A 27,426-nucleotide genomic window follows, 5' to 3' on the forward strand; every position below is an offset into this window, starting at 1 on the left:
CTCCAAAAGAGTGGAAGACAAACAAACACATTAATAAGTTGTCTCATTACATTGCAAAAGGTTACAGCTCCCAATGGCGGGACTCTTAAGGGAATACGGCAGAAATTTGGCAGCTGTGTCAGTCAGCACAACTTCACATGCCATTACTTTTTGCTTAGCTTGAACTTTACGTCCAATAAGTGCAACTTTTTTTCTACAGTAATTTGCAATAGAGGCAACATGGTGTAAAAGCACAAAATGAGCGGATTAAAGCACCATCAGGGAAAAGGTGTAGCTAGGAGGTAGTGGGTCCCTAATGCAAGCTGCTCTTGCCAACGAAAGCTTTATTGTAAAAGTTTGAAAAGTTAAGGCCTTGAAATGATGTATCATCATAACTCATCATATCAATTAGACAGAGTCAGCAAGTGACTTGCTTCTTTTGCATAAGGACATACTCTGAAAGTATTGCAGACACAGTACATTATCTTGCAGCACTTATTTAAGTCTGTCTCATGTATAATGTAGGTCTATAATATCAGCATTTATGAATTTTTGAAGCGTAAGTGCAGCATGATACATACACAGTATTTTGAAGAGTGACAAATTGGATAAGTTTTTTCCTTGCACAAGTACTTACCTGGGTCTCCGACCAAAAATAGAATGAGCCTGGGATTGAGGGCTTCTATAAATCCTGGGAATAAAAGTGCTATTGTCCATATTGTGAGGAGACCTGGTAGAAGCAGAAAGACAACAAAAGTCTTTGTAAAATGTAAAACCAAGACTGAACACTGAACATTGTCTTTACTTCTACAGGATCACGGGCAACTGAAATGTATGCATAACTTTAAATAACAGGCATGAGCTAAAAGGGAAAAACATGGAATAAAAAATGCTAATGTGACTAAATTCAGGCGTATAGGTGTAAAGTTAGACATTTGTAAGCATGAACAATTACAATGTCACTTGATATTAAAAAGGGGGTAAAAATTGAATAAATATTCCGTATTTTGTTTTAGAGTCTCCTTTATCAGTGCAATATCACTATGTATCTCAAAAGTAGGCACTGTAAATATTGTTTTCCTGGCATGCTATCTGGATGTAACCCACATAAATTGTCCAGGACTTCACTCACTGGGCGTTTCTTTCATCTCGCGGGGATGGAGCGGGCAACGCTGTTAAGCAAAACAACAGCTGCTACTAAAAACAACAGAGCCCCATCAAAGAGTGCTGGAGAGAAATTAATCTAAAATTCAAGCTAAAGCGATGAAGGTCCATTGAGGAAACAATGTGAGACTTCCATAAGCCTCTCAAGTTTGCACAAGAAATGACTCTGCTGGACTCTATTTGTCATCCGTGCTGTTTGCAAAAGATGAGAGATGAAAAACTTCTAAATTAAACTTCAAAATTCCTCTGAAGATGTTTCTGCAAGTAATAAAAAGTATTGCTATAATGGTGAGTGAATGTCTGAACTCAGGTTTGGAATGGCTCATTTGGTGTTACAGCAAGTGTGCAGATGAGAAATTTACCACCTAGGACACTGTTTTGTCTTCCAAGCTCATTTCATCTTCTGTCTCTCAAAGCCACTGTTTACTGTCTATTGTACGTGATTTTTCTCTGGTTGTGCAAAATCCACCGTAATGATTTCAGTGGCCATGCTGTGAGACCCAGACTCGCATTTCATCGCAATGACAGCCACAGAAAGCTGTTTACCTTCTTTACAGTCCCTCCTGCTGGGACACATGGATTCGTGTCCACAAAGATTGCTAGGTAAACATGTTTCGGAGACATGCAGAATTCTCAAACTGGAACTTACCAAGAGGGAGAACAGTTGTCAGGGGACTCGGAGCGGGAGTTTGGAGACCTGGAGAGGGATCTGCGTCTGTGGTGAGATGAGGAACAGGAGCGGGAGATAGAGCGTGGCCAGCGGAGGTGCTGTGGTGAGAGCTGAGTGGATGGAGGCGAGACAGAGCTCCATGAGAATGAACTGCTGGAAGGGGAGCTGGAGGGCGACCCTTCGAGGAGCAGCTCAAGTGAAGAACCTTCCCCCAAGTAGAGCAGGTGCTCCCGGCCTACCTCCAGGTCGTCAAAGTCAGGCAAACCCGGGTGTATGTAATCATTAAGAAGACTGAGGTATCCAACTCTGTCCTCTAAAGGCCGGATGCTCCTCTGTTCTCCAACTATCCTGCTATAGAAGGCTTGTGGAGGCTTTCCAAAGTGCTTGTTGAGCTCTTCCCGAATCTCCTGGTCCCTAAGTAGTTTCCTGCCAGCAGAGCTGCCATCTACTGACGTTCTGGAGCCCGAAGTGGAGTCGTGGTCCTGTCCGTGAGCATCCATGTCCGGACAAGCCCCCTGAGCTTTGGGGGAAACGCCCTGAAGCTGCCGGGCCAGAAAGGAAGACGAAGGGGAGGCGGAAGACAACGATGAAGTAGAAGCAGAGGAGGTTGGCATGTTCGAGTCTTTACATTCCACATGCCGGCCCTCCACTGGCCAAGTTAATGCTGCAGCTGTAGTGGTGCTGTCTCGTTTTGTGCTTGTAGACTGGCAATAGTCGTGATCGCCAAAGACGCGGGGCATGGGCCGCTTGCCCCGACGCTCTTCCAAGCCCCCTAGGGGCATTGTGGAGGATGCCTTGCTCAACTGGGCATATAGCTCGGTCTGCTCTGGGCCCTTTCGAATAGAGCCACTGGTTGGCTGAGGGCAAGAGCCCCCATTGCTCAGCCTGGGCCTTTTGCTTGTCAGGGCCGAGGGAGAGCATGAAGACAGCTTGTTTTTGAGTGATACTTTGAAAGGGTTCTCTTGACTGGCTTTGTGAGGAGGCGTGGTAGGTGGTGTCAGACCTGGAGGGAAGAAGAGACAAAAGATTTACCAAACGAGATACCTCTCATTCCTTAACAGTGCTTGGTCTGTCTTCAGTGATTGAACAAGCATCCACTTGAGCCTGATTAAAATATCCCCTTTCATTTAGACCTAATCCTTATCCACATTTTATTGAAACCCTGACAGATTAATGTGACCGGAGTTCGCACCATGATACAGACAGAGCTACTCAATTAAACTTCCTCCAGACCGTAAACAATCCTCGTTCATTAGAAAGTAAACAGTCAGATCTTATAATGATATTGGTGCTTTCGACAGATGCATGAATGCCATACTCCTGGGACTATGATGAAAGCACAGTGATGCAGAAGCTGTTATCATTCTCTTCATCTTTGCCACCTTTTCTTCTCATGAACCCCCAGCCATCTTGACAGATTTATGTGCCAACAGATGGCATTTATATGGGAAGTCTTGAGATGTGCTGCTTTATGGCATGGTTAATGCACTTGCACAAACAACCGGAGGTAGTTCCTCTTTTTCCTCCACTTCTCCCTCTATCTTTTTATTTCGTCATCTCTCTGATTTCTGTTTTCCTGATCCAAACACACATTACGACAGTAACCTGTCTATACATTTATTTTCAAACTATTTTCGGGAATATTTTTCACGACCACATCCTTAAAATGATAGTTCAAACTAAATACCCACTAGCTAAAGGAATGTCCCTTTTACGGAATCGCTCTTAGTCTTTCTTCATCATTCTACGTAAATCACTAAACGTAAAGCACAAGCCTGATTCGGCATACAAAACAACAGTGGCCATGACTAAATTTATCATTATGCCAATTCAATGAGCTGTGAAAAGAAAGCATGCACTGCCAAAGAAACTTCTGTTGCACCAACCAAACACCATCTGGGCATACAATGTACGAAGGGTCATAAACTAAGGACCATTATTGCCTTTACATTACATTACATAAATTACATTAACTGAACAGTGCATATTTATGTAATACTATGTAAAGGCCGCCATGATGAATGTGCACAGATACAAACACTAATCATATACGGGTGGGTTCTCTCGTCTGTTTCTGGCAGTGTGTGAATTACACAGGGACCTCTGAACGAATTATTACTTCAAGCTTACAGAACTGATCCCCATGGTAATCTTAAAATGCCACGCAAAGAGCGTAACACAGACTGACCTGGGTGTCATATGATACCATAATTAAAAGAACCCTCGCTCAAGTTAATCTATTAGAGGGATGGGGATTAGGGAACGGTATTAAATCTGGCACTTTCATAGCGCTGGCTATTCAGCAGGTGTCAAGGTGTTTTGCTCTTCGGTGTAATTCCTGGGCATTTTCTAATTCAACAGCACCATAAAAATGACTTCTCACACTGCTGTCATGATGGCACAAACCCCAAAGGAAATCTGGCTTTACAGTGTAATCAGTTAATCTGGTGTGATCGTCAGTAAAGACATATGAGTATGAAGGGTTTAAGGTAGTCTATAGAAGAGCAGACACATTATAAGAGAATGTAAACTAACGCTCATCAGAGAGTTCCAACAAATAACTTTCCCTCAGCACTCAATCGCAAATCTGAAAAGAGGGTTTCGGCTAAAAATCATTGTGTAGCTTTCTTTAGTTTTGCATTAAACAGTGCTGGATTTTGCCTCAGGTTAGTAAGCACAAGCTCATGCGTTATATACAGAGATAAATTAAGCCTTTAGCCTTGCATAAGAGGCTATAAAGGTGACCTCACATGACTCTTAACTGACATCTTCTATAAAGGGAATCAAGAAGTCAAAAAAACTGTAAAAGTCATAAAATTCCTCAAAATGTGTAACTTCACTAAACAGTTATAACATAATCCACATTTGAGCAAAAACACCAAACACAGGGTTATATTGTACTCCCAGGCTAAATCATACCTTTACACTGAGGGCCATTACACCTTGCAGTAAGTGAATACCAAATGGCCTATTCACCAAGACACATTGTGAGAGGGAAAGGACAGCCATTTTGTTTTTATTGACCTGGAATGATTAATCTCTGCATGGGGCATACAGAAATAATTACCTGCATGATTTATGCTGAGAGAAAGAAAGTGAGAAAGGGGAGGACTGCTGAAGTGTAGTGTTTCAGCCCCAGCTGACACACACTTCATTTGAGTTTAATTACTTTGGGTCATCAAACATGTGTTGAAAAAAAAAAAAAAAATTAAAATAAAATAAAAAAATATTATCAGTAAACAGATTTTACTAAGGAAATTAGCTTAATGTCTCTAATCATATTGCCCGACTGACTTCAAAAAAAAAAAAAAAAAACTAATAATATTATAAATAATAAATAATAAATAAAAGAATCCAGATAATATTGGCAAAAAGAAATTGCTTGGTAAAACCAATTAAAACAATAATAATGTCACAACTGTTTATCTCTGATGTATTGAAGCAGCGAGCTGCCCAGTCAAAAAGCATTAGAGTTTAAATGAGAAAGAGAGAATATTAACTCTTCAAAGGTGAAGAGTGAAACTTTCCAATAAATCAGCCAAAGAATGAAAAAAGCAATCAATGAAGGACTGTGTAAAATTCTGACCATGTTCCATCAGTTCACCTTGAAACTTTTGCTTTAATTAAACTATCAAATTAGGCTTGCAGGAGACTTTTCCTTTGGCCAAAGAAATGTTATATTTACTAGTCAATCATAAAAAAAAAACAATAAAAAAAAAAAAAAAAAAATGTGTTTCAAACATGATGACCTACCTACAAGACAAAAAAAAAAAAAAAAAAAAGTTAAAAAATAAAAAGTGGGAGCTTTTGTGCCATTCATCTCTCTATGATAAGTACAATTTTCATTTCATTTTCTTTTTATTATCATTATTATTATTATTTTTTTTATTTTTTTGTTACGAAATAAACCATGTGTTTGTTTACCTGGGGTTCCACAGATCTCCACACTCAGTGTGCGTTCAGTGGTTTTGTTCTCAAACGGAGATCCCTTGTGGTCACTGTAACACAAAGAGGAAAAAAAAAATCATAATAATCTGAGAACAGGGATGAAGTTCTGAAAGTGCTTGTGTGAGCTTAAAAATGGAGATGAAATTAACAAAATGCCTCATCAGTGGTGTTTTTTTTATTTTTTTTTTATTTTGTCTGCTCTACAAAAGTTGTGTAAAAACACTCTCACTTACTTTGGAGACTCTGGGGTCAAAGGAAGTGGCAAGATGGTTGGTTTGGCTGCAGAACACAAAGGAGCATGGATAATTAATTTACTAATTCACACTGTGCCCAAAATATTTCAGGTCCACATCTACAACTAAATATCTTAGACTCAATGAGTGACAGCAATGGTGTTGCAGGGCCAACCCTGCACTTAAAGGAGGGATGACTCTCCAGCCAGACATAAATTTTGGGTAAAACCAATAATTGGACTAACTTGACCCCATTGATTTGTCTTTATCTGACTGCATACTTTGTGAGGCAGGATGGAGTGATGGCATGTGTTCAGTTTCCCAACCCATCATACAGGGTCCACCACATTCCAACAGTCAGAATGAGTAGAAAATGTAAAACAGACTATGACATTAAAAAAAAAAAAAAACACAGACCTAGTGTTTCATATAGCTAAAGTTAACTCTAACAAGAAGATATTTTGCATGCAATTGAAACCAAAGCAGAGGAAGAAAGAAGAGTCGAGGAAGCGTGTGCAGTTGCCTGAGGCTGCGACCGTCTCCAACTGCAGCTAGGGAGTACCTTTCAGTTAAACAGCTATATTAAGGCAGCCTGAGAAAGAAGCTTTTCAACACAGATCTGAGTTTGAAATTGGGCGACGCGATAGTTTAAATTGTTGCAAGCATTCCCCGTCTTTCATTTATAATTAATCTACAGACAAAGGTTTATGCCGATTCAGAGGTTAATGCTTTGGAACTGCATCAGTTTTTGCTCCCGAGTAAATGTTAGGTTTGTGTTAGCACTGTGGTTAGTGTGTGGTCAAACTGGGAAGCATTTAAAAGAAGAGAGGCAAAGGAGAGAGGGCAGGGATGCAGCAATGATTACCTAACATTGGTGGGACTTGGTCATCAAGGTGCTTGCGGAGTGCCTGTTTTTGTGAGTCGGAGGGTGTGCTCTCTGGAACTAAAGAGTCTGGGAACAATGGGCTTGGCAGGCCCTGTGAGAATGACATAGGGCTGCCTATGACATCATCAAAAACATCCTCCCCAGCTTGGCCCACTAGATCATGCAAGCTGTCTCCTGTCACCTGTTCTGGCATGCTTAACCAGCTCTCTAGGTCTAATTTAAGCTGTGCTGAACACTCAAGATCGCTCTGGTCAGCCACACTGAATGCCTGCTCGTTTAAGCTAGGTGCCTTTCTAGGGTGCTCACTACTAGCTTGCTCTAATTTTCCATGGATCTCTTGGACTCTAGAAGTTGTGTCAGGTAGGTCTCGCCTTTTATTCTGGGGGACACTGGGCAACTGCAGGTGAGCCCGGTAACGGGCCGGCCTGGGCCTGGAGGTGAGCAGCTGACTGAGCATGGGGTGCTCTAGCTCTTGCCTCCTTTTCCTAATGGTCACCGTTACATGCCTATTCGCACAGCCAGCCTCAGCCAAGCCGCCTACCTCAAGGCAATGACCACAGCTGCCTGCATGACCCATCTCTCTAGGCGGGAGAGAGTAAGAGTGCATATACCTAATAAAGTGGGCAGCGGCCAAGCTGCCTGAGTCAACACCTGGCTGCAGGCCTGGCTGCCTCCCCTCTTCGCCGGAGCAGGCATGGTCTCTGTGGGACAGCCCAAAGGGTGCGGAGTGCTCCCCTTGAGTACACCGCCGCCACTTCCCCGCCCCCTCACCAGCCACACTACACGTGCCGGCTGCCTGGCTCTCACCTCGCTGGGCCTGCACTGCCAGCTGCTGCTCCTGCTGCTGCTGCGATGAAGGGGAGGCAGAGGGTGTCTTCTTTTTGGAGGTGGAAGAGGAGCAGGATGACAGGGAGGAGAAAGAGGAGGTAGACGAGGATGAAGGAGAGGAAGATGATGAGCAGGAGGATGTGCAAGCCCCTCCCCTGTCCTTGCCACAACCTGTCCAGGTGCCCTTGGCTTCCCTGGCTTTGGTCTGGAAGGCCTCGTCGCTAGAGGTGAGGTACTTGAGCAGCTCAGTGCAAGGGTGTCTCACAGACCGGTTGGGACAGGCCCCTCGTGGTTTGGTGTTCCAGGGGTTTTCTGTCTAAAGAACAGAAATCAGAGAGAGAGAGGGAGTAGAATGAGCATGGGATGCAACAGAGGACATTGGTAACACAGGGAGATTTGAACATGGGGTTAGCGCAGAGGTGGTTTAGTCTCCCAAAAGACAACGTGAGTGTGCTTTGCCCATCATCTTAATTACGAGGTCTTGGGGCAGCTCCAGAAAGATCTGCACACAGGCAGCAGGAGGAAGAGGCGGTGGTGTCCTCTGGGACCCTGCCATGTGCAGTGCTCCAGAAACAGATGAGTCAAAGTCATTATGGAAAATTAACTCCACAAAGAGAGTGGCGCATGAGCATGTTTGAGTGGAGAGGAGAGAAACGTTCACCTAAAAAATAACTAAAAAATTGTCTTCTAGTTTACAACATGATTGGGCCTGTGGAAACAAATCATTGTTTTTTGCTAATTCTATCAAGACATCTTAGTGTTTTCTTTTTTTCATGCAAATGAGATTGTGCCATTCAGAAGTCCTGAACGTCATCAAGGATAAGGTAACTTTAGATGAGACAGCCACAACACCTCCATCACACACAACACTTAATCAAGCTTTAGCTCCCTGGAGGGAGCAGACTATTTGTATAATTTATCAGAAAGGAAAAATTACATGGAACTAGCAGATGAGCTCACACACCAGGCCTTTGATGCAAGAAGTGCAGCGAGCAGCTACCTTGGCAACAGCAGGTGTTGGTCTGATCCGTAGGTTGCTGGCTGCATGGTTCTGTGCCTTGCCACCTGGGTATTGATTATAGCTGAGCTGGGAGTTAGCAGGCGCCAGGAGGAGCTTCTTCAGCTACAAACAGAGCAGAGAAACAGATCACAGGGATTACAGCTAGAATTTTAAAACTAAATGCAAATAATGCAAACAATCTCCAAACAACACTTACATTTGCATCGCATTTATGCATTTGGCAGATGCTTTATTCAAAGTGACTTACATTGCATCCGAGCTATACAGTCTATCATTGCATGCATTTCCTGGGAATCAAACCCATGATATTGGCATTGTTAGCACTCTTTGCTGTTTGTGAATATGGTCTCTTGTAAGCAAATTTTTGCCCGCATTGTTCATAGGATTCTCTCTGTAAGTTAACCAACTCATTTTATTTGATAACAGTAGTAACATGTTGATGTTAAAATTAAAATTAAAATTAAAATTAAAATTAAAATTAAAATTAAAATTAAAATTAAAATTAAAATAAATAAATAAATAAATAAATAAATAAATAAATAAATAAATAAATAAAAATAATATATGACTATTTCTATGCTTCAACATTAAACTTTCATTATTTAATTTTGCAGGCTATGAATAAGATATACTAGAGTAATAGTTCTGCAGAATGTCAAGCAGAGCAGGTGCAACACCTTTTCTGTGATGCTCAGAATGTTCTGGAGCCCGGTGTTAACGTTACAAAATAAATGCAAGGTGGCTTTCAACTTTTGCTGTTTACTGATGGTTTATTAAACAAAATGCTAATTAAAATAGTATACTTCATTAAATCTAGTTCTTTCAGCATATTTTTCATTGCTTCAGCTTGACAGTGTTCCATTTTGCAGTAATCAACAATGCAATTAGCACCTTGGGAAGACTGATCTAATTAGTTTTGCTGTTTCAAGAGCACTGTGGCAATGTTTTTGTGCTCAGACATCAATAGGAGCCAGAGCTGCTGTCTGGCAAGTCTGTACCCATTTTTGGTGACAGGCCTGCAGCATCCCCTTATCTGGTGATAGTGAAGACCAGACAGAGGGAGCAAAGTGAAACACAGTGGGATTAAGAAAGAGCGAAGCAAGGAAACTGAATGAGAGGGCCATGCTTCATGGCAAAATAGGATTGGGCACAAGGAATGCATGGACTGTGAGGGTCTCTTACCAGGGAAGGCTCCTCTGGCTCTGGGGTGCGTGGTGAGCCGTCTGGGGTGGAAGGACAGCTCTGATCACTGGCATTGGTCACGTCCCCATCTGCCAGGGCCTCGAACGAAGGCAACCCGTCTTCATCCACTGGGATACTGTCCAGGGTTTCTGTGAGCACTGCCAGCAAGTTGGCCTCATTTTCCTCATCTATCTTCTTAAGGGGTGAAAACAAATGGGAAAGAGAAAGAACAGTGGAAGAAAATAGGACATTTTAGTTTGGAGGACATTTAGTCTGTTTTCAGGCTGGGTGGAGCAGTGCTCCATAATTGCTAATAGAGGATAGATTTTATTTATTATTATTATTATTTTATTTTATTTTAGCAGCGTATACTTTTATTTCTTTATTTTTTTTTTTACTACAAATTATCTTTCTAATACAAATGGCCTAAGCCACAAGAGAGCACTGTCAGTCATACATTAAACATGCAGCTTACTGGACCAAAATAATATCTCCCATAAGAAACCCATTAACTGAGCTGACACATAGCAACTACCCAGGGAAGTAGTGACAAAGAGGTAAGAAACAATACGAGGGAAGTTAAGTTCTTCCAATCCCTAACTCAGATGTCTCAAATGGCTCATCAACCAAATTCAAGCTGGCAATCCACAGATAAGGAGCCTTATTGTGAACTGAAATAGATGCATTTTTTTTTTTTTTTTGAGCATATGAAGTGTGATTACAGAATCAAATGCTGAATGCTAAACTCTTTGATGTTCCCGTCTCTGTCTCTTCTGCAGATGGTAACGCAGGAGGGGCACTATCTATGGAGCGGTGGCTGTGGAAAAGTCGCAGGCACTGGAAGTTCCAGCACCAAAGCCCACGGGACTTAGAAATTGCAGAATATAAACACCAAAATTGCTGGGGGATGTGGTGCATGCAAGCCAACAAGAACAAATCCTTTTATGCACACCATAGGATTAGAATCGCTTGCTGATAGCATTCGGGCAAGATTGTGGTGGCTGCAGGGGGACTGTCCTCTTTAGATAGAAGTGTTGCATTGCTTAGCCTCCGGTCCCATGTGCAACCATCACCCCGATTGATCCCTTTTCTATTAATAGTTTCTCTCGACTTCACACCATCATGTTCATTTGCTCACAGGAGCTGCTTTTGAGACATCAGAACAAGGCCATTTTACTTATCTCACTCCATTTAAGAGATTGCAGTACTGATAGTGCTAACGTTTGATTAGCCACTGACAGGAAGGAAAATGCTAAGCCCAGCTTCGTTGAGTTCATAATACCCTCCTTGGGACATGTTTCCTAATTCTGCACTGGAATTGATAACAGTGCATATTTCCGAGAGATAACAAAACATTCGCAGGGGCACCTGAGTTCTGACGTAAAGCGGCTAGAACGAAATCACAGCATGTGACTTAATCTGGTTGGCTGATAATGCCCTTTCTGTGAGCTGTGCTTTTGCTGTCTCCCTGCAATTTGTCTTCTGCAACTTCATAAAAACCCAGGCAGCCACTAAAACAGAGGGCAATAACAATAAGCATTTCCTTCGAGCTAATTATAATCTTGCTTATTTAGGATAACTTCCCATAGAAGTTCATCGTTTGATTTCTAGAGGAAAGCTTTTATTCATTTGGTGATTTTATTTTCGGAAACCGTTCAGCATGCACCCAAATAAGGACTAACGGTTAGTAAAACTACTCATTATAGTGTGAACTAACAGTCAGACCTTTTCTAGCATGAAAGAATGTACTCCGAGGTTAATACGACAATCAAAAGTTCTGCCAAAAACGGCACTCCTCTTTCAACATTGGTTATCTCTCTGTATTCTACTAAACAGACCCAATAACCTTTGTCCTCCATTCAGGCACATAATTCAAAGCGTAACCAACCAACACTAGCAAACTACATCCAGCCCAGTACCAGAGCGACTGGATTTTCAAGGCAACTTTTAGAACCGTCTCCGCAGCCATCGATTGCGTCTAAAGAGAAACAGTCTGGGTAAGAAGAAAAGAAAAATAGATAGGACCTTTCCATTCCACTTAATGGACCCCACTAAATTAAACCGTTCTTAAGAATCGAGGGCTAACTGTGGGATCACAATATATTAACCTGCTCTAATTCTAAAGGGTGCCATTCATGGCTGTTTTACCACAAATGCTTCAATTAGCCATAAAACACACTGGCAAGCTCTCGGCAGTCACTCTCTATCTAGCTCCCCTCCCTCCCCCAGTACTTCAGAGGCGCACCAGCCTTCACCAGTCATTCATTATAAGGTACGCTCTTTTGTTATCAGACAGGCTTTGAAATTGTCCTTGCTTTAACTCTTTTGTTGTGTTCTGCCTAAGCCATTGTATTCCTGCCCTTTTCTTTTACTCCAATTTTGCGGCTAGAAAAAAAAATCGGTCCGATATTTTTTGAAGATCTGTGCGAATACCCCACAGGTAACGAAAAAATATAAAAATAGTAAATTGTGAGTTTTGGATTTTGATCGTTTCTGTGGCCTAGCATCTCCACCGTATCGAAGAGCGAAAACTCTGCAGTAATAAAACCTAGAAAGTCAATTACTCAGAGTGCATTTTACAACCAAAGTCTTGCACCATCGACATAGAAGACATTAAATGACCTAGAATGTGTGGGGAAAGGTTAAAGTGAAGATCGATATGTTTTTCTTTCTCTTTTTGTTCTCTCTGAAATCAAAACAGAGTTTTTCTTCTTTTCATCTGACAGGGAAAAAAATATTAATTTTGACAGCTCTAAAATGGTTTTGCTCCATTCATTATTTGTCTATAATTTTACTTCTAGCTGTGACACAAGCAAAGTTTGTACACCATTCAGAATTGAATTGAGCATGTCTTTTAAATTGTAATACAACTCCTGAATTTGAATAGAGACTGCAGAATTGCAATTAAGAAAAACGGTACATTTTAACTTGAAAAGCAAGTTGTCAAGAGCAAAGCCTCATCTGAAAATTCAGAAACATTCAGAAACATGAAGGTTTATAGGACACACACACAGAACGAAAGGTGTTTTCTCATTAGTATATTGTGTCATTAGTATCTGATTGCATAGCTAACAAATCCAAGTAATATTCTACACTGTGCTGTCTGTGCCTGGTCATGGTATTCTGGGTGGGAAGAGAGAGAACACATGTCAACAAATACATTTTAGATCATGTCACAGCATACGTACATGGCACAGCAGTCATATGTCATACTCAAAAATAGGATTCTGTCAGTGGAATCACCAGCACTATTTCAAACCCCATTTCCCTCGCAAATGATCCTGCAAGCTGGGCACCGAGGCATGCCTGCTCCGGAGGCAATGATCACGGAGAAACAGAGTATGGCAAAGATTAACTTTTCATAGCCCAGACCAACATTACCACCCCCCGACTCTGTCTGGACCAGAAGCTTGAACAGGCAGCAATCAAACTCATCAGCAACAAGTACAAGTTGTTTTTGCATGCAAATAACCAGATTAATGCATAATGAAGAGGGAGATTAAAATATAATACTGATAAATTAATATGTGCTTGTAAGTGCCCCACCCAAAAAAACAAACAAACCAAAAAATCTACCTAGAAATAATTGCTCTCTTACACAAAGTGAAAAAGCTGAAAGTGAAAAATAAAAGGCTAGCAGCAAACTGACATGATCTAAATGGATGCACTGAACACAGAGAGAGACAGAGGAGTTTGCATGCTGTTTTTTAGCTGTGTTGCAACAGATGGCCCACAGCTCTCTTTCTAATGCAATTAGAATAAACTTCGTTTTCGGTGCTCAGACATATTGATGCACTGCTTATTTTAGAAACTCACCCAATAATGCTGACACTAGGGTGCTCGGATTCCTAAAGAGCTGGAGTCTAAATATTTTAATGCAGCGGAGAAAAGAAAAACACACATCGTTATTCCTTTCTGGAACGTGCATGAAAGCAGAACTTCGCTTAAGTCTGAGGTGGCAAATCTGCAGAGGTAGGCAAACCTTTGTGAAAATAAACATATTCGGGATGGTGATCATGCTATGATGTGCTAGAAAATACAAGTAAGCAGGAGGAGGCAGATGAAAGGAAAAAGAGTCCAGTGCAGCAGGAACTGCCATATATGTGGACACAATAAAACATGGACATATAAAGCTGGTGTTTAAGCGTGTAAAGTCACCCTTTTCTCTTGTTAAAAGTGCTTTGTTATCCTCCTGATCCCCCTCTGACCTTTCAGCTGCCTGCAGGCTTATGAGCAGCACACTGGCACACCGGCCCATCATTTGTCACCCTAATTTCAGCAGTGGGACACATCATCATCGGCATCGGAGCAACAACAAAGGAGAAAGACGAAACTACAGTACTTTTTTAATAATAAAATGTTTGTTAACTGCACAAGGGTCAGTTGCGTCTGTATGAAGGCAAAGGGCAAAAAATTGCTTACAGACTGCATGACCACATGCGTGTACATTTTTTTGCAAACACCTGCTCTCAGACGAGTTTCCATGAGGAACGAGTGAGGTTACAGCATCCAATATAAAAAAAAAAAAAAAAAAAAATATGGTAATTGAAACCATCGAATGTGTGTGGAAATACAGTCAATTTGATTTGGCTGCAAAAGGTCATGCTATTCAATTTACACTCAATGCTGAGTACAGTAGCCAGCAAAACACCTGAAAGCAAATGATCCTATCAGCACCCACAGCATTGCTTTCACCCCACTGGATAAAAGCTATTGGCTGATTACTAAATAAATGCATTATCTTTTACCTTGACTTCCATCTCCTGTAGGTGAGGGAAGATCAACCAGACCTTGACTTTGTGAGACAATTATTCCCATTATGCTTTTTTTTCCCCTTATCCTTTTGAGGCTACATATATATATTATATATATATGTGTGTGTGTGTGTGTGTGTGTGTGTGTGTGTGTGTGTGTGTGTCTGTGTGTGTGTGTGTGTGTGTGTGTGTGTGTGTGTGTGTGTGTGTGTGTGTGTGTGTCTGTGTGTGTGTGTGTGTGTGTGTGTGTGATAAAGAGCCTTTTTTCACTTTCATCTACATCTTTTTACCACTTTAAATCTAAAAGTGACAATGATGCATCATTCTCAAACATATGCTCACACTTAATATTATTGATGAATATCATGGAAATGCAGGATGAACTATAGATGTAAGGAGGAATGAGACTGTCTGCAACTGGAAAACTGATCCTCAATCAAAACTTTGGGAATATATGTTACATCATTTCATTTTACCTGGCAGACAGAACTATTGAAAATGCTCATGCAAGTCTGAGCATGCAACAAATTTATCTCCCGCAATGCACCCAATCAGCTCATTCTTCATTGCAGAAAAGTAGCATTTGTTTGTTAATTTACCTCCTCCATAAAATCATGCAGTGTGACGCCACTAAGCTACATCCGAAACACTCTGTACCCTGCAGTGCATAAGCCCTAAAAGAGCCAGCGTTCCTGGAATTCAGAGATCCAAACTCCCCCTCCCTGCCATGATGAAGTATTAAATAATCCAGGAATCGCCTGTACCGGGACTCACTTTCTCTCCCGGCCCAGAGTTGAGCCAGACGCCTGGGGCTTATTGGCTTAGCGTTTCCGGCCAGGTTAGAAAGAGACAGGCCCTAAAAGGCTCTTAGAAGAGATTAACGTCCCAGACTAAAAATAGCCTACAATGGTTATCCCGCACTTACAACTGGTGACACGCTTTTCAAAATGTGAAAAATACTGTACTGTCTGCGCGCCTCTGCGTGTTTGGATGCCCGCACACGTCAATACAGTCAATAATGTTATGTTTAAAGCATGAACATACAAGCATTATATAATCCATCATTAAATCCCCGAGTAGTACTGGTTGTACTGTTCATGTTAAATTATTTACAACAACACCAGATCAGGGCACTATCAGCTAGACTCATAAAACATGATTTAAGGGATGTCCACCATGTCCAAGGAAAAGCCCATGTGTAACTTGCCCTCAGACATGGAAAAACGGTCTCATGTGTGACCACCTGTGGTGCTTCAGTTCTGGGTAGTGGCTGTCAGCTGACACTGAACTGGCAGAACACACTGTGTCCCAGAGCAAAGGAAGCTAAACCTTGTTACAGCCATTTGAACAGTACCAACATGCCACACAAAACACGGGATATATGTGTTAAGGTCAAATCTTAAGGTAAAGACAAGATTGAAGAAATTTGATCATATTTGTAAGCAGATGTAAAGTCTTGGTAAAGAATTATCGGTCCCACTTTATATTAAAGCTGCGGTCGGGAACTTTTGACGTTCTAGCGGTTAATAAACAGAACTGCTTGCATCTTGCGGAAGAACATCGTAGCCGGAACTACTTCTCTCTGTTTATGTCTATGAAGAATCACAAAGGTACTGGGTTACTCCGCCGCGGTATCCCCGAAGCAATCTAAAATAGTCAGAATATAAACACTTATTATAGGTGTACCCTAGTGATTCAGGACAAGCTAAAAACACGGTTTGGAAAATGGATTCATGGTGTACTCGCTTATTATGTTCATTTTTCTACATTTTGAACACGGACAAAGTTACGGACCGCAGCTCTGATTGGTTGGTTTTTACCGGGAGCGCATGACTTTCTGCAAATGGCAATAAGACACTGGGAGGAGCCAGAGGAGCTTGATTTTTTCACATATTATCTGTCTCATATTCTACTGTCAGGACATAATGACAGGTTTAATAAATATGTAAAAAATATTTTTTTACAAAAGTTCCCTACAGCACCTTTAAGTGGCCTTAACCACTATGTACTTACATTGGAATTTGGTTTAGTACAATGCACTTATTGTGTACTTACATGTTTTTACATTGTACTTTTTTCTTTTAAATACCTGCATGTAATTACATCTGAAATTAATTTCTGTAATTACATTTATATTACACTACTGACCCATCCCCTACACCATACCACCAAACCTGTCCCTAACCTTGTATGTATTATGTATTGTATGCATGTATGTATGTATGTATAACATGTATCTCACCTCAATAGCAGCAAAAGTATTTTGCAATACAGTCCGAAGACAATAAGTATATTGTACTTATTCTTTTGATGTAAGTACATAGTCGTTAAGGCCACTTAAGATAATTATCTATAACACAATGATGACAGCCAGAATTGTTGTGGCTGTAACATGGTACAGCATCAGATAATACTTTTTGGTACTTCTTATAGAAAGGAATTTACATGGTACCTCAAAGAATAGCATGGTATCGGTTCACTCCGAGTGACCACATTGTGTTTGTAGTGTAAACGCTAATCTGCCATCATATGCCTCAGACAACAGTAAAGGCCACCTACTCATCTGTCAATCAAGCATTGCTCTAAAACAAGGTTAATTTCATATTCAACTCTGTCTGTGCTTAGAATGAGATATATTTAGAGAGGAAGAGTTTGCTGACTTTTCTGTGCTTTTTTCACTTTATCAACACATTTGTAATGAGTGTGATTAGTGATGCACAGAAAGTTCGGGAACTGAAAAATATTTGTAGGAAACATGAAAATATTTTATTTTAGGTTTTGCTGAAATAGTTTTAGAGGGCCAAAAGCCTTTAAGTTAGCTAACAGATTTTCAGATTTTTGGTGGATGATGCCAATAAACCACAAGATTTAAACATGTTAGCAATATCTTCACACCAAAAATGAAGCTAGAGTAGCAACATTTGATTGGATAAAACATATAATACAACTGGTTTATCACCTGTGAACCAGACACGCTGAACAGCTCTATACTGTTAACCACATTTATTTACCAAAATGTTATTTTCTTTTTCCCCCAAATGAAAACTAAAAAAACTATATAAAAAAAGCATGCTGAAATTTTGAATACTAACAAACAAACAAGGCCTTTTACTTCAATAAATACCAATAACAGGCACATAAATGAATTATAATATTATTTCCTACTCTTTCTCTAGCACAGACTTCAAATCCCTTTGGAAACAAATTCTACCAATTCTACTCTCTCCCCTGCAGGGGTGTGTGGGGTGTTAAATTGGTTCTGTGATGAGCATCAGGTGGCGAAGTATCAAGATCAGCTGAGGCTACAGGCCCCCAAAGAAAGATCTCACATGCAACCACCGCTTTAGGCAGCAAGGGATGGGAAAGCAAGCATGAAGGAATAACAAAATGGCTGTGTGGACAGAGAAAGAAATGAATACAGGACAGGAAACCAGAGCCTGAGAAAAAAGCAAAATGCAAGAGAATGCAACGAGTTTTATGTTAACTTGTGCTTCTCCAAGCATGCCCTGGCGGGGACTATTTTCAAACTGCAAGTGATGTTACCCTCCGTCTTCTTTCCCCTCACACCTTTGCTTTTTTCTGCTCGTTTCATTGCAAAGTGAACATATTTGGTTATGCCCGCTGGATTTCAGACTCTCTCTACGGTAGTTTGACAAGCTTCAACACCAAAACTTCAGAGGTTCCCTATAAATGACAGGGCTCTGTCACATTTCGAGACTATTGCAACTAAGAGGGCACCCTGGTACGGCTGTGAAATTGCCCAACTCCTTTTAATGCGCTGCAAATGAGAAACAGACTTTAAAATTGTGACGAAACAGCTCTAAGCAATTTTCTGCACTGACCAATGGCGGCACCAATGCTACTACTCTCATGGACAAAAATAAATAAATACTGTACTACCTACTACATAGGTGTCTAGTCCTGTTCCTGGCAGGCAACTAACCTGCAGTGCTCAGCTCCAACCCTAATTAAACACACCGTAACTAGCTAATCAAGGTCGTCAGGATTACTGTAACCCTCCAGGCAGATGTGTTGGAGGAGGTTGGAGCTAAACTCTGCAGGAAAGAGGCCCTCTGGGACCAGGATGGAGTCGTGACATACAGCTAAATATACCTTCAGCTCATGCAACATGAGAGATACAACCAAGAAAATTCACTTAAGCATTCAGGTTCACTCTGAAGCAACAGAATAGCTAAATAATTTAGGTTTCAGGTGGATAAACATAATACAGCAAACATTAATGACAAAAAACACTATTGCTATTCTTAACTAATCCTCAAACTATTACAATCATTTGTTCGTAGCTGAAAAAAATCAAGTACCCGCAGATAATGCAGAACACGGAAAGCTATTCAAAAATGAAAACTAAAAATATCCAAATAAAAGCTGATTCAAAATATGAATGAATACTAATGATAAATAAGACTTGACAAAAAAATGACAGCAGCAGCTTTAAGGATGCTTTTGATGCGTGACAACATGAAAACTGTCTGCGCTTTGAGATGCACGGCCAGGAGAAAAGTCAAAGTATCGAGTGTGTGTGCGTGTGCAAGTGCGTGTGAATGTTCACTTGAGGAAATCACATTATACAGCACAAAATGATAATATGCTTGGCCCAGCTGAACTTGTGCAGCTAAACTGATGGTGTGCTTTCAAATGTCAGCATAAATTTGCAAATTAAAAATGAGATGCCATCAGCAGTTACCGTTAACACCATGTGCGTGTGTCTCGGCGTGGATGTGTTCTTGAACGTTTTTCTGTCTTCTAAGAGACCTAAGAGTACATTTGGCTGATCTGATCTCGATTTCTCTTTGACTGTTTGATAGACTTAACAATTACTAGACGAGCAAGAAGCAAATAGGACCTGTTTACATGGATGGGCTTATGTGTAAGTGAGAATGTGTGTACTTGGGTGTGTGAGTGATTTATTTCAGCAATTTATTTCACACTTAGATATCCGACCCACACTTTGGCTCATCTCCAACAGCTAGGTCAAAGTCTGGTCAAAGTTTTGACCGGTCATCGGTAACTGCAGTCACCTTCCAAAGCACAGCCAGTGCTTTTACTCCATGAACAAGTTGTAACTCCAAACACTCGCTGGCAGCAGAGTTTCATGTTTGGATATAAACATCACACAACCTGACCGAACAGCCCTGGCTGACCTAATACAGTACAGTCTTTAGCAGCAAGTTATTTTGACTAGGTGTCAAGTGCCCTTAAAATGAAAGGCTGCGGCAATCACTTGGAGTCAGGGAGCGTTCCATTCCACACATTGTCCATGCAGTGGAGAGAACAGCAAGAACTCTAGCCTGGATTCAGAGCTAAAGGCCATCCAAAAGACAGCATGTCACACTCCGGTCACCTGTTTATCAAGTGAGAGAGCGATCAGGACTACATCAGGACTAGACCTCTGCTCAAGATCTCTATGCCATGTTATAGGCTCATAACTGCTGGAGTTTAGGGCAGAATTACACTGAATTGATGGCTGAAAATTCAAAACTTATTTTGCAAACAAATGCATGTTAAAATATGAACATTACACAATTAACACAATTTTTACTTGCTAATCTAGCCAAAATAATGCTTATAAGTGGAAACTGTTATATTCTTCTTCAATTCTGCTATCTTTGCTCATTCACTTACATAGTGTTTTGAATATGGTATCATAGTAATGCCATGTTTGGACAATGGTGGACCTTAAAATGTGTAGTATAACTTAATAGAAATATGTTTATCTTTTTTTTTTATAATCAATAATAAAAACAACATAGGCTTACTGGAAATACGTGCCTCTACATAAATTTTTTGGACCCTTTAGATCAAGGTGAGGATGTAGATTTAGTTATAATAAACTAAAACAGCACTGGTGAGTTCAGTGGATCAGATTTGGACTGATTTGTCCACTGGGAAATTCTACCATTTCCATGCCACCATAGAGTGTAAATGTAAAAATAGCATTAATTTTCTCCATAGTGGAATTTATGTTAAATGATAATTAAAAGCCATTAATGAGAGACCAACTGTGAGTTATGAGGCTTTTAATCAATGGCACATTTTTGATAAAGTCTCAGTCAGCATTATTTCAACTTATTTTGTATTTAACATCAAAATTCCAGATTAAAAACTACACTACCTATGATTCTGCAGAGAAATCTCCAACAATCAGAGAGAGGAAAACAACAACAACAACAACAACAACAAAAAAACATTTAGCTCCCATCTACTTCCATGTCCAATTTATTTTTTTTTATTTTTTTTTGTAAGCTCAAGCTACGGTATTTATTATATCAATCTAAAAATGAAATCTTCCAATGGATTGTCCTAAAAATGCTATCTTACTTGCATGACAGGTAAGAAATCATAACATCATGTATGATAAACTCCTGTGCAGATTAACACTTATCACTGTGCATGAGAAGTAAATGTTTTATTTAGGGAATACAAGCAGCTCAATACAAATGTAGAAAAGCCCTATTCAACTGATGCCTAAAAGAGCAAATCTATTTGACTCAAAACATGGTTTTACATGTCTGAGTGCTTCTAACCTCCCCACGGCCCTGTTCCCCAGAGAGGGGCTGCTGGTGACAGGCTGACCGTGCTGTCAGGCCCTCTCCCTGGGGCAGAGCGAGCTGCCTGTCGGCCCCCACCTCCAGAGATCCATTTTAGTCCCTGAGATGGGCTTGATAACTAGGGCTGAACTGCCACTGAAAGGCATAAGCGTCACGTTCCCTTCCCACTGCAATCGCTGTCTCATCTGCCTGCTGGCTTGCCCCACACGGCCCTGCAATAATGGAACTTTATGTACAAGATGTCAGGAAAGCCTAAGACGTGAAATAATGAATCATATTTGCGAGAAAAGCTTCATGACACTTACGAGCATGTCTGTTGTGCATATCCAAATATACATATTACATAGCTTATTTGATGGTGCTTTTGTGTGTGTGTGTGTATGCGGCTGTAATTTTCTGTTTTTAAGCCTGCATCAAAGGGCTCTAAATTATCACTCTTTTTGTACGCAATCTATTGCATGCCTTCTGTCATCTGATTGATGGTACATACTGTTTTTATAAACTTTGTAAAGTATAATTAGAAGTAATATTTCAAGATGGACACTTACTGGACTGAAGAGACCTGGATACACTTGATTATCCATACATAATTTTCCCGAAAAATCATGTTAAACTGTATCAAATATGATCATCACGCTTTTGAGGAACGTTTATTTTATCGCTCATTGTGTTGCATTGCATTATATGTTTTGAAACTGGTCATAGAACTAAGCATTAAATATCATACTACGGCATACTGTTAAAATATAGAGTGACAAATTATATTTATATGCATTTTATGTAAGTAGTATGTTATACTGTACATTTCTTTGACAAGCTATCACAATTTCATCTTACTTTTTGACCATATAAATACCAGAATATGTATATATGTTTGTGTATTGTGCAATGGTTCAATAAACTACGTAAAAAAATAAAAAATCTGACTGTTAAACATGGGTTTTTAAAGTTTTTATGATGTATAGATACAAATAAAAAATGCTTAAAAACACAATGCAAAACTGTTAAAAAAGCTAATACAATGGCCTTGTGGTCTCTCAGACCCTAATCAGCACTGTGTGGCCTGCTTTTGTGTGACATCACAGGACTTGCCAGGCCACCCTTTAACTAAACTGCAGTCAGACAGGTTAAGAAAACATTACCAGGGGTTTGAATGAGTGCAGCGGGAGGAAGAAAAAGTCCTGCCAGCTAACTTTACACAAGACCTGGCCATTCATTAACCTGTCTTCACGCTGCTCTTGGGCACTGCACTGACCCACATAGGCCTGTATTGGAAATGCATATATAATACACACATTCATCACTATTGACACTGAACTAGGATCAGCTGCTTTAGCACATTGTGCTTTAACCGAAATTTTAAATCAGGGTCCACAATAACATTCTGAAACCTTCTATATCTAAAGGAATCACAAATACACTCCTATCACATGAGCAGTGATACATGTGAAGTGTTGACATGTTAATTAACACACACCCACACACAGTATTCATTTTGCCACCCATAATTCCTGGCCCTATACAATCATGCTCCCACCACAAGGTCTAGGTAAGCGTCTCACACAGTCCTTCGAAAACTCACTATCACACCGTGGCACAAAACCCAAAATCGTGCAACGGACCCTGCACAATATTTGCCAGCACTCAGAGCAATGCGGCATTATCATTTCACTTCTCTATCTGCACAGATAAGCCTTAATGAACTAGCCAGACCCAGGGCTGCTTTGTGTCAGCCGCCTCATTTCTTTTCCTCTGGACTTTGTTTCCTTTTTCAGTGACGGAGAAGCGCGAGTGCAACAGGTTTAAAGTTTTACCTCTTCCCTTTTTCAACATGACAACCGCGGGCAGGAACTATCTGGTTAAAAGTGGACCCACTAGATCAAGGTGAGGATGAAGACTAGTTGCATAATAAATGAAAACAGTAGTTCAGTTGAGTTCAGTGGATCAGATTTGGACTGGTTTTATGGTATCATTACCACCATAGAGTGAAAAAGTAAAAATGCCATTCATCTTCTCCATATTATAATTGGTTTTAAACAGTAATTAAAGGCCATTAAAGAGAGACCTACTGTGAGTTATGAGGCTTTTAATCAATTGTATATATATTTTGTTGAAGCCCCAGTCAGCTTTATTTTTAAATTGACAGTATTTAACAGTGAAATGCCTGATGAAAAACTACAGACTTGTAGAAACTATGTAGAATTTGCAATAAATGCAAGATATTGTTGAATATTGCTCCATGTTTTTTAATTTGTGTCATGCGTCACGGCATGATCTTTCTTTCCCTCATTACAGCCATGAAGTACAGTCTTGTACTGATTTTCAAATACTTTTTTGCTTCAAATCCAAGTTGTGATTCACCTTATAGCTGGCTGGTTTCGTTTATGGATGATAACTCATAAATTAATACGTTTTTTTTTTTTTTTTTTTTTATTCCAATGGGAAAAATGAATGGGAAAATTACTTCCGGAACCAAAGGAGCAGAAAAAGTGATTGGACACTGTTGCTTTCTTTTATTACTGATCATTACTCTGGAACATCAGGAGACAAGTGCATATAAACAGCCATAAATTTTAGCGCTTCGGACCCAAGATTGTAGTAAAAGGTACAAACACTGATCTTAAGTATTGGACAAAGGTTGGGTGCTTATCATTAAACCTCACCCCAGTTATCAGACAGCGTGGATAAATGCTCATTCCCATTGAGTAAAGTTTTGAACTAATAAACTGCACTGATTGACTATCCCAGCTTGTGAAGAATTCCTCACTTGCGCAATAAACTGCATGAGGCTGGAATCATATCTAATTTTACAATATACAAGCATACACAATCAGATAAGAAAACATTGCATGACCCTCTTTACCTCAAACAGGTTCGATGTTTCATTGCCGTACTGACTGGAAATGATTTCTGATTGGTCGCTGTACCACTTGAGTCCTCCCAGAAAAATATCTGCATCGAGGTCACTGACATCCAGCTCAGAGAGGTCAAGCTCAGGCAGGTCCGGGCAAAGAGGCTGGTCTTCACCAACCAAGGCAGCACACTGAAAGAGAGAAGAGATCATTGAGCACGTATTTGTTAAAATCTTAACCATCTTCATTCAGTGTTTCTGTAAAAATGAGTGCTCAGATTCCTAAAAAGCCATATATTGCATGGCTTCACACACACTATTCACGTAATTTATGATGGCAGGGCCAGTTTGAGTAGAATTGGTTCAATGAAATTCACCTTGTGTTACCATTTGTTTACCTTTACTATTCACTCTAACTTTGCAGCAGCTGTGTGATCTCAAACGCTAACTATAAATGGTTTCAAATGGCTAATGGTGGGATCAATGGATATTAAATCATTCAATGCTGGTCAGGTTTTACAACACCTTGTATCTGGACAGTGGTATCCATATAGACACGTTACTGGAATAAGCTTGCAAACCCATGTATTTAATGCAAACAAATGATGTCAAATCAATGTGAGATAAATTTGATTTAGATATATGTGAGATAAAAAAGCCACTGATATACTGGAAAACAAACGTTTCATTCTCAAACCTGTATATTTTCAAATTTTTTTCCATTCCATTTTTTTTAAGCCGAAGTCCATATTTTTTCTCCCATCGCTCTTCATTTTTAAAAATCCAATGACATGTACAACTTGGCTAATAATGCTTTGTAAGGCTTTAAAACAGTATGCATTATAATACATAACATGCTTAGCTTCCTGGAGCAACATAGGCTTGTTTTAATTTTCATTAATAAATCTGACATAATATAAAAATGAAACCTTTGGCACCATGGCATTTGAGGCAGTCTGGTATTCAATATGGGATCATTTTTAAAATGGATATTCGGTAGCAGATACTCCCACAGTGTTCCTTGAGCATATCTGTTTGAAGGCTACAATGAACTATGAAAAATACAGAAAGCAAAACATTACATTTAAATAATAATTTAAAAAAAAATAATCCAAATATTTGAGCTTCCAAAACACTTAAAACATGCTATCAGTTTAGCAGTCTTTATAGTCAAACTGATCCACATCATGCCCTATCACTTCTCAAATCTCTGCACCTGTCCACCTGTGTGTGTCTGATGTAACCAATAACTCTTCCTTCATTTGATTCATAAGGGGTGTTACTTTGCTACGTGTTTGATACCTTTGTGTCTAGCATGCAAAATATAATCTTTACACAAATAAATGGAATAACTAGTACTCATCTGGGTGGTTTGGTTATTAAACATTAAAAACACTATGCAAACGACCAAATGAAGTGAACATGAATCTAACCAGAGTGCGTGTTCAGCTGTGTACATGGCGTCTGCTGCATTTCCAAAAACATAACCAACCGGAAAACAAACAATTCTGTGATTGGCCGAGGGAGGGGAGGGGCGGTCCGTCGTGGGGAAGAGCGCCACAGCCACGCCCTCTGGTTGGTCAGAGACTGTACTTCATATTACTGAGTGTGCTGTGAGTAAAATAGAGGCGAAGCGGAGGCTAAACCAACAGCAGCTCGCGGAGAGACTGTGTGCACAGGTGGATAGAGTTTTGACAAACGGCGGAGAGTGCTGCAGAGTGATGCGTTTTGTGAAAAAGCGATACAAATATTGTACAAAATGTTACCCCAACTCCTCATACCGCTTCCCAAATCCTATTACTCTGCTCTTTTCTCTGTACTAGCCTACTGACAGAAATGTAACGTCGCAATAAGAAATCAAAATGAAAAGGCGAGACTTTGCTCGAGGGCAGCACGACACAGTTTGTGCCGAGCAGCAAAATAAATCAAAGAAGACTCTCGCGCGTCAAACTTGATCATCGGTGTCTGATTTAGTTTAGATCTATTTATGACACAAATCCCGTCCTTCCGCTGTCACAGATTTATAGACGCCGGCAAACCAGTGGTAAGCAAACGATAAAATCACATGCATCACATGCTTCTGCCTCGGCATCTTGTCGAAAAAGCCTTCCCTTTTCCACTCAAAAATATGGACAAGCTTTATCACGAGCACATGCAGAGAGGGAGGGAGGGAGAGAGAGAGAGAGAGAGAGAGAGAGAGAGAGAGAGAGAGAGAGAGAGAGACTTGTGGTCACCTGGAAATGCTATGATTAGAATTGGAACCGAGAAGCAATTTGCTGATTGTGTTTAGATGGATTTATGCTCTGACTGAGACACTTAACTAATCTTTTAAAAGGAATGTAACAATAGAGCACGTGCATAGGCTACCTTGCAACCTAGACAGGTGTCAATACAGTGCAGAGATTTGTTTTCTATATAGCCTGGTGAATAAAAGTTTCAGGTAAGCACGCTGATTTATGAATATCTGAAATGGTTAAGACTGCAATTAGCCAAGAAGCGACGAGATAGATAGATAGATAGATAGATAGATAGATAGATAGATAGATAGATAGATAGATAGATAGATAGCACTGAGTGTATGATATCCATATCTTACATTTCGCCGAACGAACACGTAAAACACGCTTAAATAAACCAAAATGTCTCGAATTGCAATGCTTCGCACTAAAAAAAAAGGATAAGCTTCATGCACAGCTATGCATTCGTTATTGATGTAGCTATTTCATTATGGAGCAGCGCTTAACCTTGCAAAGAGGTCTTGATAAATAAAAAAGTAAACGAGGATCAGCAGCTTTTCTTTGCTGGACCCCGATTTTACAGCACATAGCCTACTGTCCAATAATAAATCCAGCACGCGCTCCGCTTGCATGCAAATAGCCTTCTTCGAGACTGTATCTGTGCTCTAGCCTAATAGGAAAGTTGCAATGTACAATACCTGACGCGAGAACATAGTAATTCCAGCACATCGGCAGTGGCACTAGGCTCTCGCTGAAGCAGATACCTGTCTCATCATCACCTGCGTTTACAGCGAGCGAGCGCACTCCATCCACGGGCACGTCAACACTATTTCCCACGACAAGACATCCTAAGTAGACTGGCACTGTTCAACTCCGACACAGCTCGAGAGAAGCCGCACGCTATCACCAGATAAACCACTGCACATACAATTTCTGCCAACAAATTAGACTTTATCACCACCCGGTGTATTCCCGTGCATTCAGAGCCTCAGTCTTCGCGCATCTTACAGGATCGGTCGAATTTCACATAACGGGAACGATCAATCTCCTCAAAAAAAAAGTGTCCCAGCCTTGGAAAAAAAATAAGTTGCACATCAGTTCTCA

The 27,426-nt window shown here is 40.3% G+C and overlaps 1 protein-coding gene across 4 annotated transcripts in view; it reads right to left on the reverse strand.

Moving 5' to 3' along the window:
• LOC113051705 (peroxisome proliferator-activated receptor gamma coactivator 1-alpha) overlaps positions 1-27,426 on the reverse strand; it is a 39,487-nt gene that overhangs the window by 11,601 nt on the left and 460 nt on the right. For 2 of the 4 annotated variants that reach the window (XR_003276943.1, XM_026215670.1), the window contains exons 2-9: positions 24,098-24,277; positions 9,912-10,106; positions 8,709-8,831; positions 6,860-8,024; positions 5,995-6,040; positions 5,738-5,811; positions 1,793-2,816; positions 617-709 (exon numbers count right to left, since the gene is read on the reverse strand). Coding sequence is in view for 3 of the 4 variants with exons in the window: in XM_026215670.1 (XP_026071455.1) it covers positions 617-709; positions 1,793-2,816; positions 5,738-5,811; positions 5,995-6,040; positions 6,860-8,024; positions 8,709-8,831; positions 9,912-10,106; positions 24,098-24,277 (2,900 nt within the window). In the remaining variant the exon portion in view is untranslated. The remainder of the gene's footprint in view (positions 1-616; positions 710-1,792; positions 2,817-5,737; positions 5,812-5,994; positions 6,041-6,859; positions 8,025-8,708; positions 8,832-9,911; positions 10,107-24,097; positions 24,278-27,426) is intronic. The other 2 variants (XM_026215671.1, XM_026215672.1) reach the window with 2 other exon arrangements.

This window comes from Carassius auratus, chromosome 32 (assembly GCF_003368295.1).
Source record: "Carassius auratus strain Wakin chromosome 32, ASM336829v1, whole genome shotgun sequence".
Lineage (NCBI taxonomy): Eukaryota > Metazoa > Chordata > Actinopteri > Cypriniformes > Cyprinidae > Carassius > Carassius auratus.